This window comes from Fundulus heteroclitus, chromosome 18, assembly GCF_011125445.2.
Source record: "Fundulus heteroclitus isolate FHET01 chromosome 18, MU-UCD_Fhet_4.1, whole genome shotgun sequence".
Classification (NCBI taxonomy): domain Eukaryota; kingdom Metazoa; phylum Chordata; class Actinopteri; order Cyprinodontiformes; family Fundulidae; genus Fundulus; species Fundulus heteroclitus.
Window position 1 is genome coordinate 6,818,973 of NC_046378.1, and position 10,976 is coordinate 6,829,948.

The following is a 10,976-nucleotide window of genomic DNA, read 5'->3' on the forward strand; positions in this document are numbered from 1 at the left end:
AATATCATGGTGAAAAAATTTAGAACGTTAGACATTTATTGCATAAACGTTTGAATATGCACAACAAAGTAGATATTAGCTGAGGCTTGGTGAGGGATGATAGTCAGACGGTCCCCCAATTAAATGTTGTTCAAGGCCCTGTACAATCTTGGCCAGGCTCCGCTTCCTCCGGTTTCAGCGTGATCGTTCCCGTTGAGGTGTTCATAACGAGTCGGACTGTCCATGTTAAGCAGTTCTCGTAGTGTCCATAAAACATCACAGACGACATAAAACACGTTAAGCTATTAACAGCTATTTAAAGGAGACATACAACATGGCAATGATGTCATAATTTTCACATAAAGAAATGAAACGTTTAATCTACTGCGCTGTAACCTTGTGACTGAAAGAAAATTGTTGAACAGCAGTTTTATTTTTATTTTGAAAGCAAAATCATTGTCAGTTTGCGCTCTTGCCTCCGTTCCAGGAGACCTCCAGAGAAGCGCAGCATCATGGGTAATGAAGTTTTTTTTGTGTGCCTTTTTTATACTTCCAATAATTTCTCCGTTCTCTCTCACCCTCTTGATAGATTTTGAGAGGTACATTTGCTCGATCTCTACTCTCAATATGACAACAAAATTAGCCAAAATCCAGAAGACTGACTTCATTTAATTGCTTTCATTGGTGCTAAAATGCTATGATGATACATCAGGAATACATATTACCATTTTTATTACCTAGGAATCAGCCAGTATGAGATTCTCACAGCTATCCATCCAGCCAGCCATGATCTATACCTGCTTATCCTTGCAGGGTTTTGTCTCAAAGTGCTAAGTTTAATTTAAATTATTATGGTGTCAGTTCATTACATAAAATAAAAAAAATAAAAAAATAAAAAAACTTAAATGCAAAACATCGTCCAGTTTCTTTCATTTAAAAATAAGCAGTTATTCTTAGGGCCACTGAAATCCTGGCAGCTTGATTGTTAAACATTCAATAAAGTAACCCAGAACATTTGCATGTCTTCGTTTTGATTCTGATACACAGACTTAAGCAAAAACATGGAATAAACACCAAAAGTTTCCAAGTGCCGTCTGAGTGGAATAATACAATTTTGCCATCCTGTTTTTTAAAATAATTTGGATATAAGAAGCTGATGTAAGCTAGCTAATTCGCCCGGCAGTCTGCCGAGGTACAGCCTGTGGTCGGCTGCTTCCCTGACGTGCTGCTTGTAGCTTTCCAGCTGTAGTTCTAAAAGGTGTTACCTCAATATGAATGAATGATGGTTGAGGCTCTTTTTTAACATATTTTTCAGATAGGGAAATGTGTTCGACCAGTTGATTTAGCCTTTATTGCCCTTTCATCAAGGGTAAGCTGTTGCAGCCTTCTTTTAGCCAGCTGATGAGCAGTGTGCAGCAACAGATAGGGTCCTCTCTTAGCTTGAGACCATCATCCGAGAGGCTGTCGAGACTAAGGGTTGAACACAGAATTTAGTTCTTCCAGAGAAAACATTGAGCCCTGGCTAAAAATCCCTTAAACCTGGTGGGTGGGCAGAGACAGCATCATGCTCTGAGTTTTTCTTCAGGGTGGATGTAAATATGAACAGTTCCAAACGCCAGTCGGGTGTAGCCCCAAAACATTACTAGAAAGGTGTCGGCATTGCAGGGAGCTCAAACGAACGTCCAAAACCAACAAAGGTACGATTCAAGAGAGGAAAGTAAAAGTCTTGGATTGGGCCACTAACCAGAGCCCAGAACAAATTTTGACAAGAGAGATGACTGAATGTTGAAATTAAATCCAAAATGTGCATCAACAAAGTGTTGGCTTGAGGACGTTCGCAGCTAACACGTGCCTTTATCTATTTACTTGTTAATGTAGTTCTAACAGACTTCAGAATAAACCTGAACAAAGTCATTGTGACATTATACGTGGGAATGGATCTGAATACATCTCAGTTTTTTACAAAACTAAAAAAGTAGTAATTTAACACAGATTTTATTGCCCAATATATCTAAATAAACCGCGGCTCTGTGGCTCTTGGGAAACCTCAGAGGTTTTATTAATAGTGTACGTCATTATGCAACCCCTGAAGCAGCGTTCATTCACATATTTTTTTATTTTTTTTAAAGGTCTGATAAATAATTTAACTGTGATGGAGACCAGGAGCCTAAACTACCATAAGCATACTATATCCAGTAATATAAGAAGGGAAGAAGCAGGACATCAAGGGTCTAATTGGACCGCCTGGTTTTCATTGGCTTGCTCTGTGACAGGTCGACTTCCTAATGGGATGATCCGGCGTAGTCCCAGTACACAGGGATATGGAGGAAATGTGCATGTGTCATCAGGCCGGTCCCGTCTCTTTTCCCCAGTTCCACAGAGTCCTCCTTATGGCGAGGCAGCTCACACTCCTGCAGCAGCGCAGAGGATGAACCTATCTGTCCTGCAAGTGAAGAGGAAAACTGCTCAAACCAGTCCGTGTTGGGCCCTGACGTTTACTGAAACGTCTTATAGGGCAATGTTCAGTGATAGAACTAATAAATCATTAGTGAGAGTCGGAATACTGCCGGATGAGTCGAACGACTTCAAATAATTAAAAATCTGCATTTGAGCTGAGATGTAAGAGGTTGTAAAATGCTTACTGCTTGAAGACTTTGAAGGGCAAGTTCCCTGTTCCCTAGATTTGGTGGAAAGGGGCTCTGTGCTGCCATCTGGTGGACAGGATGCTTCAAGGGATCTTGCAGTGCCCTCCCTGCACACAGATGTAAGTACACACTTGTTGCATGGTTACATTGTCACCTTCAGAACCTAGTAGGCATCCCATTCCCTTGACGCACATTTGTGAAGATGAATGTTATTTTTTTTTATCTACTGTACCTTTATCACTACCCTCCCTGACACGGGAGACTGTATGACTGTACAAAAGTTAAAGATTAGCTGTGATCAAACCTGCGGCCTTATCGTTTGGCAGCTGATAACGGTGGAAAAAGAAGACCGCATCAGGATTCTGCTGCTCGCCAAGGACGGACGGACACTCACCATGCCTGCGGGTCGGAGGTCCTGAAGCCTTTGGCGAATGGGTTGCTTGCAATTTTCAGCTGAGTAATCTAGAAGCACAGAGGAGGGGCAGGATTGCACACAGACGGTTCTCTGAAATCCCCTACTGACTTCACGCACAGCGAACGGCAGGGCCTAAACGACCCGTCAGCATGCAGCCTCACGAAGCCCACCCGGTTCTCACCCTGTGGTTCTGGTAGGCGGTGACGGCCATGAACCGTGTCTCCGGGAAGGAGAAGGAGCAGAAGTTCTTGTAGGCGTTTAAGTGGCTGTCTGGCGCCGGGTCCACGTACACGACATGGAAGCGCGGCTGGTAGCGGTGCATGGAGTTCAGGATCATCTGGCAAAAAGAGAGCAGGAGGAAAAACAACAGTGAAACGAGGCCGTCTTTATGGGATATTTTGCACAAAAAAAGAAAAAAAAATGTATAGTGTCAAAGCAAAACGGGTAATGTTTATACTCCAAATGAAATGTTACCAAATTTTAAACTCAGCAAGAAATCCCACTGACATGTCCATTGTCGTCCAGCAGGTTGTTGGTGAGCTTGAGAGTGTCGAACGACACGGTCTGCTTCATCCACTGGGCCCCGGGGGCCGGGGAATCCGGGTGGAAATGCATCCTGCTCGGGGCCGCGACGTCTGCTCGCCCTGCCACCAACCAGGAGGAGCTGTGGAAGGCATATCTGAAACACACTATTATTATCATCCATCCATCCAATTCACAACACGCTTATCCCTATTGGGGTCACGAGGGGTTGCTGGTGCCTATCTCCAGCTGTCAACGGGCGAGAGGCGGGGTACACCCTGGACAGGTCACCAGTCCAGGGTTTTTTTTTACAAAAAAAAAAACAAGAGGATATGTTCTCATCTCCTCTAGCCTGATATAAATCGGATATGAAACCGTTTCATGGCTGCAAATAAATGTATACATGAAATTAATATTTTAATATTTCCCCTACAATAGCGCTATTCTTATTCTTATTCTTAATTTTTAAATAAGTCCAGGGTAAGCAAGCAAATGGTTAAGTTCAAGTCAGTTTTTCTGTAGTAAATTTTAAATGGTAAATTTTAAATAGAGTTTATCAATATGGCACCTTTCACAGACCACAGGGTCAACATTAGAACCCGATTAAATCAAAACCTTCATTGGAAAGATGAAGAGCACGTTTGAAAAATTCTAAATGGTCGAAAAACAAACACAGTAATATTTAAATCGATTATAACTCGACGTCTTCAGCTGCCTTTGATATGAGTTGGAAACGCTCAAGACGGCGCAGTAACAAAGGGCGCTCGTCCCAGTCGAGGCGCGGTCAGATCCATTTTGTTTTATTATTTTAAATAAATCCCTCACCTGTATCTCTTGTCGTCGACAGGAATGAAGTCCATGAGGAGAACGTACTCGGCCGACGGATCCATCCCGGAGATTCTCACCTGAAATGTCGGGAACATCCTCCTGCGTTGTTTTTTATGAACAGGGAACACAACGTGACGGCAGAGGGAGAGACGCGTCAGAAAGAGCCCAGTGAAGGGAAATGTGTTGCTCCGGAGGCTTTTAGTCACCTTCCGGATTTGGTAACTATCATTTCTGTGCCCAGCTGGTCGAACTGCCGCCACAGTGCCTGCATCTCTAGCTCAACTCTGACCCCACACACTTGGGGGGCCTTGTTGCCGAACAGCGGCCCTCCATCTGTGCAGCCAGGCAAGGTAAGCTCACAGCCCTGAGACAGCACAAGACCTGAGGGGAGAAGAAGGTAAACCTCGACGTACGTCTTTACAATTTCCCTACAGCTAACATCTTTTCTTCCCTACACCCCAGTTCATGACTTACAACATGTACTGAACCAGATTGTGTCAGTTAATCTCCTTAATAGTTACTTATTCTCATAAATGTTCTAGATACATGGTAATAAATGTTACAATCTGCAATAGAATTACATTTAATTTGATAATATTGCCTGAAAGGTTTGTATCACAGCCTGTTTCTGCTTCTTTGTTTAACCCTATAACACCAAGCGTATCAATTGTAAATATTTCTGAGACCTCTACCTTTTCCAACAAAGTCAGTATTTTTCTGAACATACAATTCACAACATACAAATGAATATACTTTACGTACACCATGTAAAAATGCAGAAAAACACGGGAAAACTTATTTTTTTGGTCTAATGTATTAATTACGACACGGAGGAAATTTGAACGCCTGACGTTTTACTTTAAAAAATGTTTTAAAGCGACCGAAAAAAATATATTTTTTTTAAAACAGGAAGTTTCCTGACAATTGGTGCCAGCTACCTTTCCTACACCAGGGGTTATGACCTCTGATCAAACCTAAACTCGTTATTTATCGGCGTCACATCACCGCATTTACGAACAGTAGGCTACACTCTGACTAGATTTTAGAAAACGACTTTCATCTGCAGTTTGTCAACGCCGGTACGAATTGTACAAAAAAAAAAAAAAAAAAAAAGCATTCCATGCCACAGGTCTCCAGAAAAAGTTAGGTGTGACCACAACTGCAAAGGCGCGAAATAGCGAAGGGGAGAAACGACCCGTGCCTGTCATAGCATCGATGAAGCACTCAGAAAACTCTTACCGTTCATCCTTTCAGCGTCTACCAATCAAGTCGTCTTTGTTTCTGCTTCTACAGTTTCTGTTCAATCCTTTTCAGTTTTTTTTTTGTCTGTTTGTTTTGAAATCTGACTGCAAACCCGCACGTCTCCTCTGTAACACGGAGGAAGCAGCCCGCATCAACTCGACTCGCACTTCCAGGCTCTTCTGAGCGTCCGCTTGTGGCCGTGGGGGGGGGAAACGGGCCGGTTTTTATGCACCGCGGAGGCCTCACTGGGGACCTCCATGCTGGCCCCATCCATTACCATTGGCGCAGCGACGCTGACACCAACTAATCAAAGCTGGACGCACCTGCTTGCAGCGGGCCGCGGGAGCAGCGAGCACGCGGGCGCCGTGCTTTCTATAGGCAGCGAAGACCATGATTGCGACTCGTAGCCTGAGGCCTCGGCCGGATCAACACTTTGCACACCGATAACCCCCTGAACGGTTCGCTGTTGCCGGGTGCGGACAGACGAGGACGGAAACGCTCCGTTTTATTTTATTATTCATAGGGCCGGCTTGTCAACGGCAAGCTAATTGGAGCCTCTTTGACACACGATGCCCGGCACAAAGCCTTTTTGACGAAAGGTGGAATTCCAGCACACGCCATGATCAGACCCATCTTTTTCCATCAATTCCCGATAAATGGGGCTTATTTTCATTTTAGTTTTGAGAAACTTTAGCCTTCACGTCGTGACGTCGCGTGTTCGGCCTCTTGCGGCACTGTGATGGGACGGCGTTGATTGCTGCCGCCCGAGGGAGACCCGAAGCAGTGAAGTACTAATAAGTCCCTCTCCGATCAACTCATTAATCATGGCTTTCAATACGACCGGGCAGGAATATCTCATACAATGCCAGTCCTAACTGATTGTCTTAATTTGCCTCTTTCAAAAGGGACCTTTGTGATCAGTGCTGACCTCTCCAAATCCTTTTGACCTGCAAGCGGCCCTCCAGGGCAGCAAGATGTATTTTCCACACTGAATGTCAAATATCTATCTATCTATCTATCTATCTATCTATCTATCTATCTATCTATCTATCTATCTATCTATCTATCTATCTATCTATCTATCTATCTATCTATCTATCTACCTATCTATCTATCTATCTATCTATCTATCTATCTATCTATCTATCTATCTATCTATCTATCTATCTATATATATATATACATATATATATATATATATATATATATATATATATATATATATATATATATATATATATATATATAGTGTAAAGATGAAAGGACTCCAGGAAGGACAGTTTTATAAACAGTCAGATGTTTATTGAGCTGTATTTTTTTTTTCATCAAAGCACAGTTACCATTTATTACACAGAGATTCAAGCCCGTGTGGCAATTCACACACAATTCATACACAACATGTTAGCAGATGGCATGAAAAGACAAAGGCGCGCTGGCGTGTGTATGTGTGTGTGTGTTGAGTGTGGATGTGCCTCTGTGCGCGTGCTTGCGTGTGTGCTCGGAGGAGAGGAAGTTCCGCCATGTTCGTTCATAAGTTAGGCACCAGCTTCACTTCTGAGGTGGTCTGTTTGTGGGAGGGAGGCGGGGGGTGGGGGTGGGGGGGTAGAAAGAGCATAAGAGACAGCTTAGATGGATCAGCCTGGAAGGCGAGGTTAGTTAAAGGGAGGGAAAGAGAGGATTTAGTTTTTGTTGAAGGTTTCGGTGATGACGCCGACCATGGCGGCGAGCTTGGCCCTAATGTCCTCTGCCAGCGGAGCCAGCTTCTCCTTCAGGGCGGTGAGCTCCTCGGCGTTGACGCCCTGCGCCTGGTTGTAGAGCTGCATCATCTGCTGTTTGTACTCCTCCACGTGAGGGGCCGCCGCCGCCCTCAGGGTCTCCAGGCGCTCGGTGAGCTTGGCGCGCACGGACTCCACGATGGGCATGAGGGCCGCTTTGGTCTCCTCCACGTTGGTGGCGACCTTCTGGCGCAGCTCCTCCATGACGGGCTCCAGCTTGGCCCTCAGAGCCTCCATCTCGGCGTTGTGCCTGGCGTAGTGCTCCTTGACCACCGGCTCCAGGTGGGTGCGGTACTCCTCCATGTGCTTCTCCAGCACCTCCCTCAGCTTCTCGCGCTTGGGCTCCAGGTCGGCTCTCAGAGCGTCGATGTCGGCCGTGAGGGTGGCGCGGAGTTCGGCGGTGGCGTCGGCGACGGTGGAGACGAAGCTGTCGGTCATGGGGGAGACCTGGGCCTGCATCGCCTTGATGTTGCTGTGCATGTCCTGCAGGCGCTGAGCCAGGTTAGCCCTGGGAGAACACAGAGGCGGAAGGACACGTGGTTAAATAATTGAATCGTGAATCTGATAAACAAAAAAAAAAAAAAAACACGGTTAAAGAATGAGAACGAGTGCCAAGATTTTTTGTTTTTACTTCATTTCCTGGTATGGAGTGTCATCGAGCTGGTCCAGAGCTTTGATGGCACCGTCCTTTGCCTGCGTCAGGTAGAGATCCACAACGGACCTGATGTGGTCCAGCTGGGAGGGGGCATCAGCCTGCAGGGAAGCGGCCTGGGAGCCTGGAAGCACGTGGAAGAAGAGAAAACATTGAACACGTGCGGCAGGTCTCCCCGGAACGTCACAAAATCCGCAAAAGAGTCTTTTTCTTTTTACTCACCGACTGCCAGGAGAAGAGCGAGAGCCACGAATTTCATCATGGTGGTCTGGAGTGGAGGAAAAAAAAGAGAGGAGGGATGTTAAAGAGGAAGAGAGAGAGAAACATACACACACAAAAAAAAAACAAGAAATGTGGTTAAATTATCGACTAAATTAGGGTTAAATGGTTCTGAATCTGCTTTGGGAAGTCTGAAAAAGCAAGAACGCTTTGCAAAAACCGCTCATCCCCAAATTGGCCTAAATTAGCCGGCGGCCAGGAGGATGTGTAATCTGAATAGATTAGCGAAGCATCTTTAAGTCGGTAAAATCCGAACTGTTCCATAATCTCGTTTCAGGGTTTAGCGAGTCAGCTGTCCGGCCTGGAGGACGATCTCAAAAAAGCAAATGAGTTTACGGGCATGTTTGGAAAATGTCCGGAGGCCTAGCAGCTTTGGCTCAAAGTTGCAATTAAAAGACAGAAATGCCTTAAAGCACCTGTCATCTTTTCTGAACAGTACATTTTAGCCCAGATCTCACAGAAATAACAACTCTGCAAGATGGAAGAGATTTAAAAAAAAAAAAAAAAAAGTTAAAAAGTTGTGGAAGGCCAACTTCTTTTGTGATTCCCCTGAGCCCGAAAACAGAAATCCCTGTTCCCCGTCCCAGCTGCCGCCCGCCTTACCTGGTGGAGTTGGTAACGAGACTGAGCAGCTCCTGCCAGAGCAGAGCTTTTATAGCGCACGGCGAGTTCTTGGCCGAGGAGGAGGGAGGAGGAGCGGCCCAGCGAGGGCTGCGTGTCTCCGTGGAGGTGGACCTCAACCCCGAGCCGTCTTCCTCAGCGGGGGGATCGGGTTGAGGGTTCAAAGGTCTCCCGCTGCGAGGAGATCAGACATCACACGCTGGAGCGCACGTCAACAGATCCAACAGAAGATGCCCTAAATACTGCTGCGGTGTCACAGTGTAGACCAACTTTTACAACATTTTATTCTTCACTTCTCCAGATACCTACTATTATGACTATGATAACTATTATGCACTTTTAATTACATCTATTTTTTTTTTGTTATTCTGAGTAGTGGAGATGTTGGAGACGTGTGTGTGTGTGTGGGGGGGGGGGGGGGGGGGGACAAGAGTGAATCTCCTGCATGCAGAAAAGCAAAATGAAGGTATTTGCAATAAAGCCACGTTATTTTCCCTTGTTGTGCTTCCAAAAAAAAAAGAAAAAAAAAAAAAGAATTTGCTGCCAAGGAAAACAATCCCGGGCACACAGGACACACGCACTTGATGTAATCAGCTCAAACACACAAACACACACATATCGTCCCACTAAAGACAGCGCGACGTTTAATCCAGGTGGGCAGATGATATCAAAACAGAATTATCTCAGTTTTTAGATTAGAAAATTCGTCACTGGTTTGGGAGTGTGTGTGTGTGTGTGTGTGTGTGTGTGTGTGTGTGTGTGTGTGTCTGTGTGCGCATGTGCGCGTGCGTGTGATGATTAATTGGTCAAAGGGTTGTGTGCTCTGTCCTGTTGTTTGTTGTCCTATCACCAGTGGACTTTGCCACCATGGCTACATGTGATTTGAGGATTTGGAGCGATCGGATTGTATAATTATACACGCATATGCTTAGTTTGTATTCTTGTAAACCTATCCTGTTGACGTTTAAAAATTTTTAAAGTTTTATTTAATTTTTTGTTTTTAGGAAGGGGGGGGGGTGATTGTAACGTCTAGCCGAGGCTTTTAGGCCACAGCATCCTTGCAGAGCGGAAGCCGTGGACCCCGCAGGGTTACCAGGTGCAGGATCAATCATTGGAAGCACTGGAGCCACTTTTTTTTTTTTTTTTGCACAATATCAGGCCCATATGGTCGATACAGGCCTTTCTGAACACTGTCGCTTTCAAATGCTTCTACCTGTCGTCCTCCGTTGCAACATCTCCTGTCTTATGCAACGTTGATCATGACAGTACAGTAATTTGCGGTAAAGTGCTGAACTCAAACAAATCACCCCCGCTGAAAAACAACCAACATGTCGAAAACAAAACCTGGAGCGGCTTCCATAGGCAGCAGTTGTGCAGGAGGAAACGGGGCTGAAAAAAATAAATGTTCCCCCCTCTTTTGAGAACATCCCAAATGCTATTTGGTCACAACAGTTTGTTTAAAAAAGCCTACTAAACTTTAGTTAGCCTTTAAACTGAGCAACAGCTACGAAAAGTAAGACACTATTACAAAATAGTGATACACTATTACACTATTATTGATACATGTAACTAGAAGTCATCTCATCCTTCAGTGTTCTCACAGATCCAAATACTATGATGAGAATAAGACTTTTTATTAGAAAGCCTTGATGTTTTTGTCTAATTAGACCTGAAGCTGGTTTCTGGGTGACCCGGGTGGTGCCTGAATGTCACACTGGAACCCCGGCTTCTTTTGCGGAAGAAGAAACTGAACTGAAGCTGTGAACTGAGCCGACGGAGGACTTTTCATGGATCTATCATAACTCAGACATGTTTCTGGCCAAACCGCTTCTCCCCCAATTCTGTATTTTAGGTTTATCAGTTGATATTTCTTTCCTTTTCCAGTGAGCTAATTAGCTGTGCATTGTTTTGCAGCTATGTTCAGGTCTCCTCTGCTTCACTGTCTGGTCTCCGTCTCCTGTCTCTTCCCCTGATTGCATTATTGAGCCGACATTTCTCAGTGGGGCGGCTCAAGCTGA

The 10,976-nt window shown here is 44.9% G+C and overlaps 2 protein-coding genes across 2 annotated transcripts; both read right to left on the bottom strand.

Annotated features, from left to right (window-relative positions):
• Nucleotides 1–2,018: 2,018 nt before the first annotated feature.
• Nucleotides 2,019–5,712, bottom strand: LOC105933177 (T-box transcription factor TBX1-B). Its single transcript, XM_021321516.2, has 8 exons — nucleotides 5,629–5,712; nucleotides 4,596–4,770; nucleotides 4,387–4,488; nucleotides 3,547–3,718; nucleotides 3,221–3,376; nucleotides 3,019–3,086; nucleotides 2,622–2,731; nucleotides 2,019–2,422 (listed from the first exon to the last, which is right to left on the bottom strand). Exons 1-8 carry the CDS (start codon nucleotides 5,633–5,635, stop codon nucleotides 2,262–2,264), a joined length of 951 nt encoding a protein of 316 aa, XP_021177191.2. The 5' UTR covers nucleotides 5,636–5,712; the 3' UTR covers nucleotides 2,019–2,261.
• A 1,194-nt stretch (nucleotides 5,713–6,906) lies between these two features.
• LOC105933183 (apolipoprotein A-I) lies at nucleotides 6,907–8,390 on the bottom strand. The gene is made up of 3 exons (XM_012872607.3): nucleotides 8,281–8,390; nucleotides 8,038–8,182; nucleotides 6,907–7,914 (listed from the first exon to the last, which is right to left on the bottom strand). Exons 1-3 carry the CDS (start codon nucleotides 8,318–8,320, stop codon nucleotides 7,311–7,313), a joined length of 789 nt encoding a protein of 262 aa, XP_012728061.1. The 5' UTR covers nucleotides 8,321–8,390; the 3' UTR covers nucleotides 6,907–7,310.
• Nucleotides 8,391–10,976: the final 2,586 nt, after the last annotated feature.

Coding starts and splice junctions, on each gene's coding strand:
- LOC105933177 (XM_021321516.2), bottom strand. Junction 4,489..4,595: donor ATAGTTACCAAATCCGGAAG/GTGACTAAAAGC, acceptor AAAACAACGCAG/GAGGATGTTCCCGACATTTC. Junction 3,087..3,220: donor CCGCCTACCAGAACCACAGG/GTGAGAACCGGG, acceptor CTGTGCTTCTAG/ATTACTCAGCTGAAAATTGC.
- LOC105933183 (XM_012872607.3), bottom strand. CDS start 8,320: ATGATGAAATTCGTGGCTCTCGCTCTTCTCCTGGCAGTCG. Junction 8,183..8,280: donor CGCTCTTCTCCTGGCAGTCG/GTGAGTAAAAAG, acceptor ACGTGCTTCCAG/GCTCCCAGGCCGCTTCCCTG. Junction 7,915..8,037: donor ACTCCATACCAGGAAATGAA/GTAAAAACAAAA, acceptor GTGTTCTCCCAG/GGCTAACCTGGCTCAGCGCC.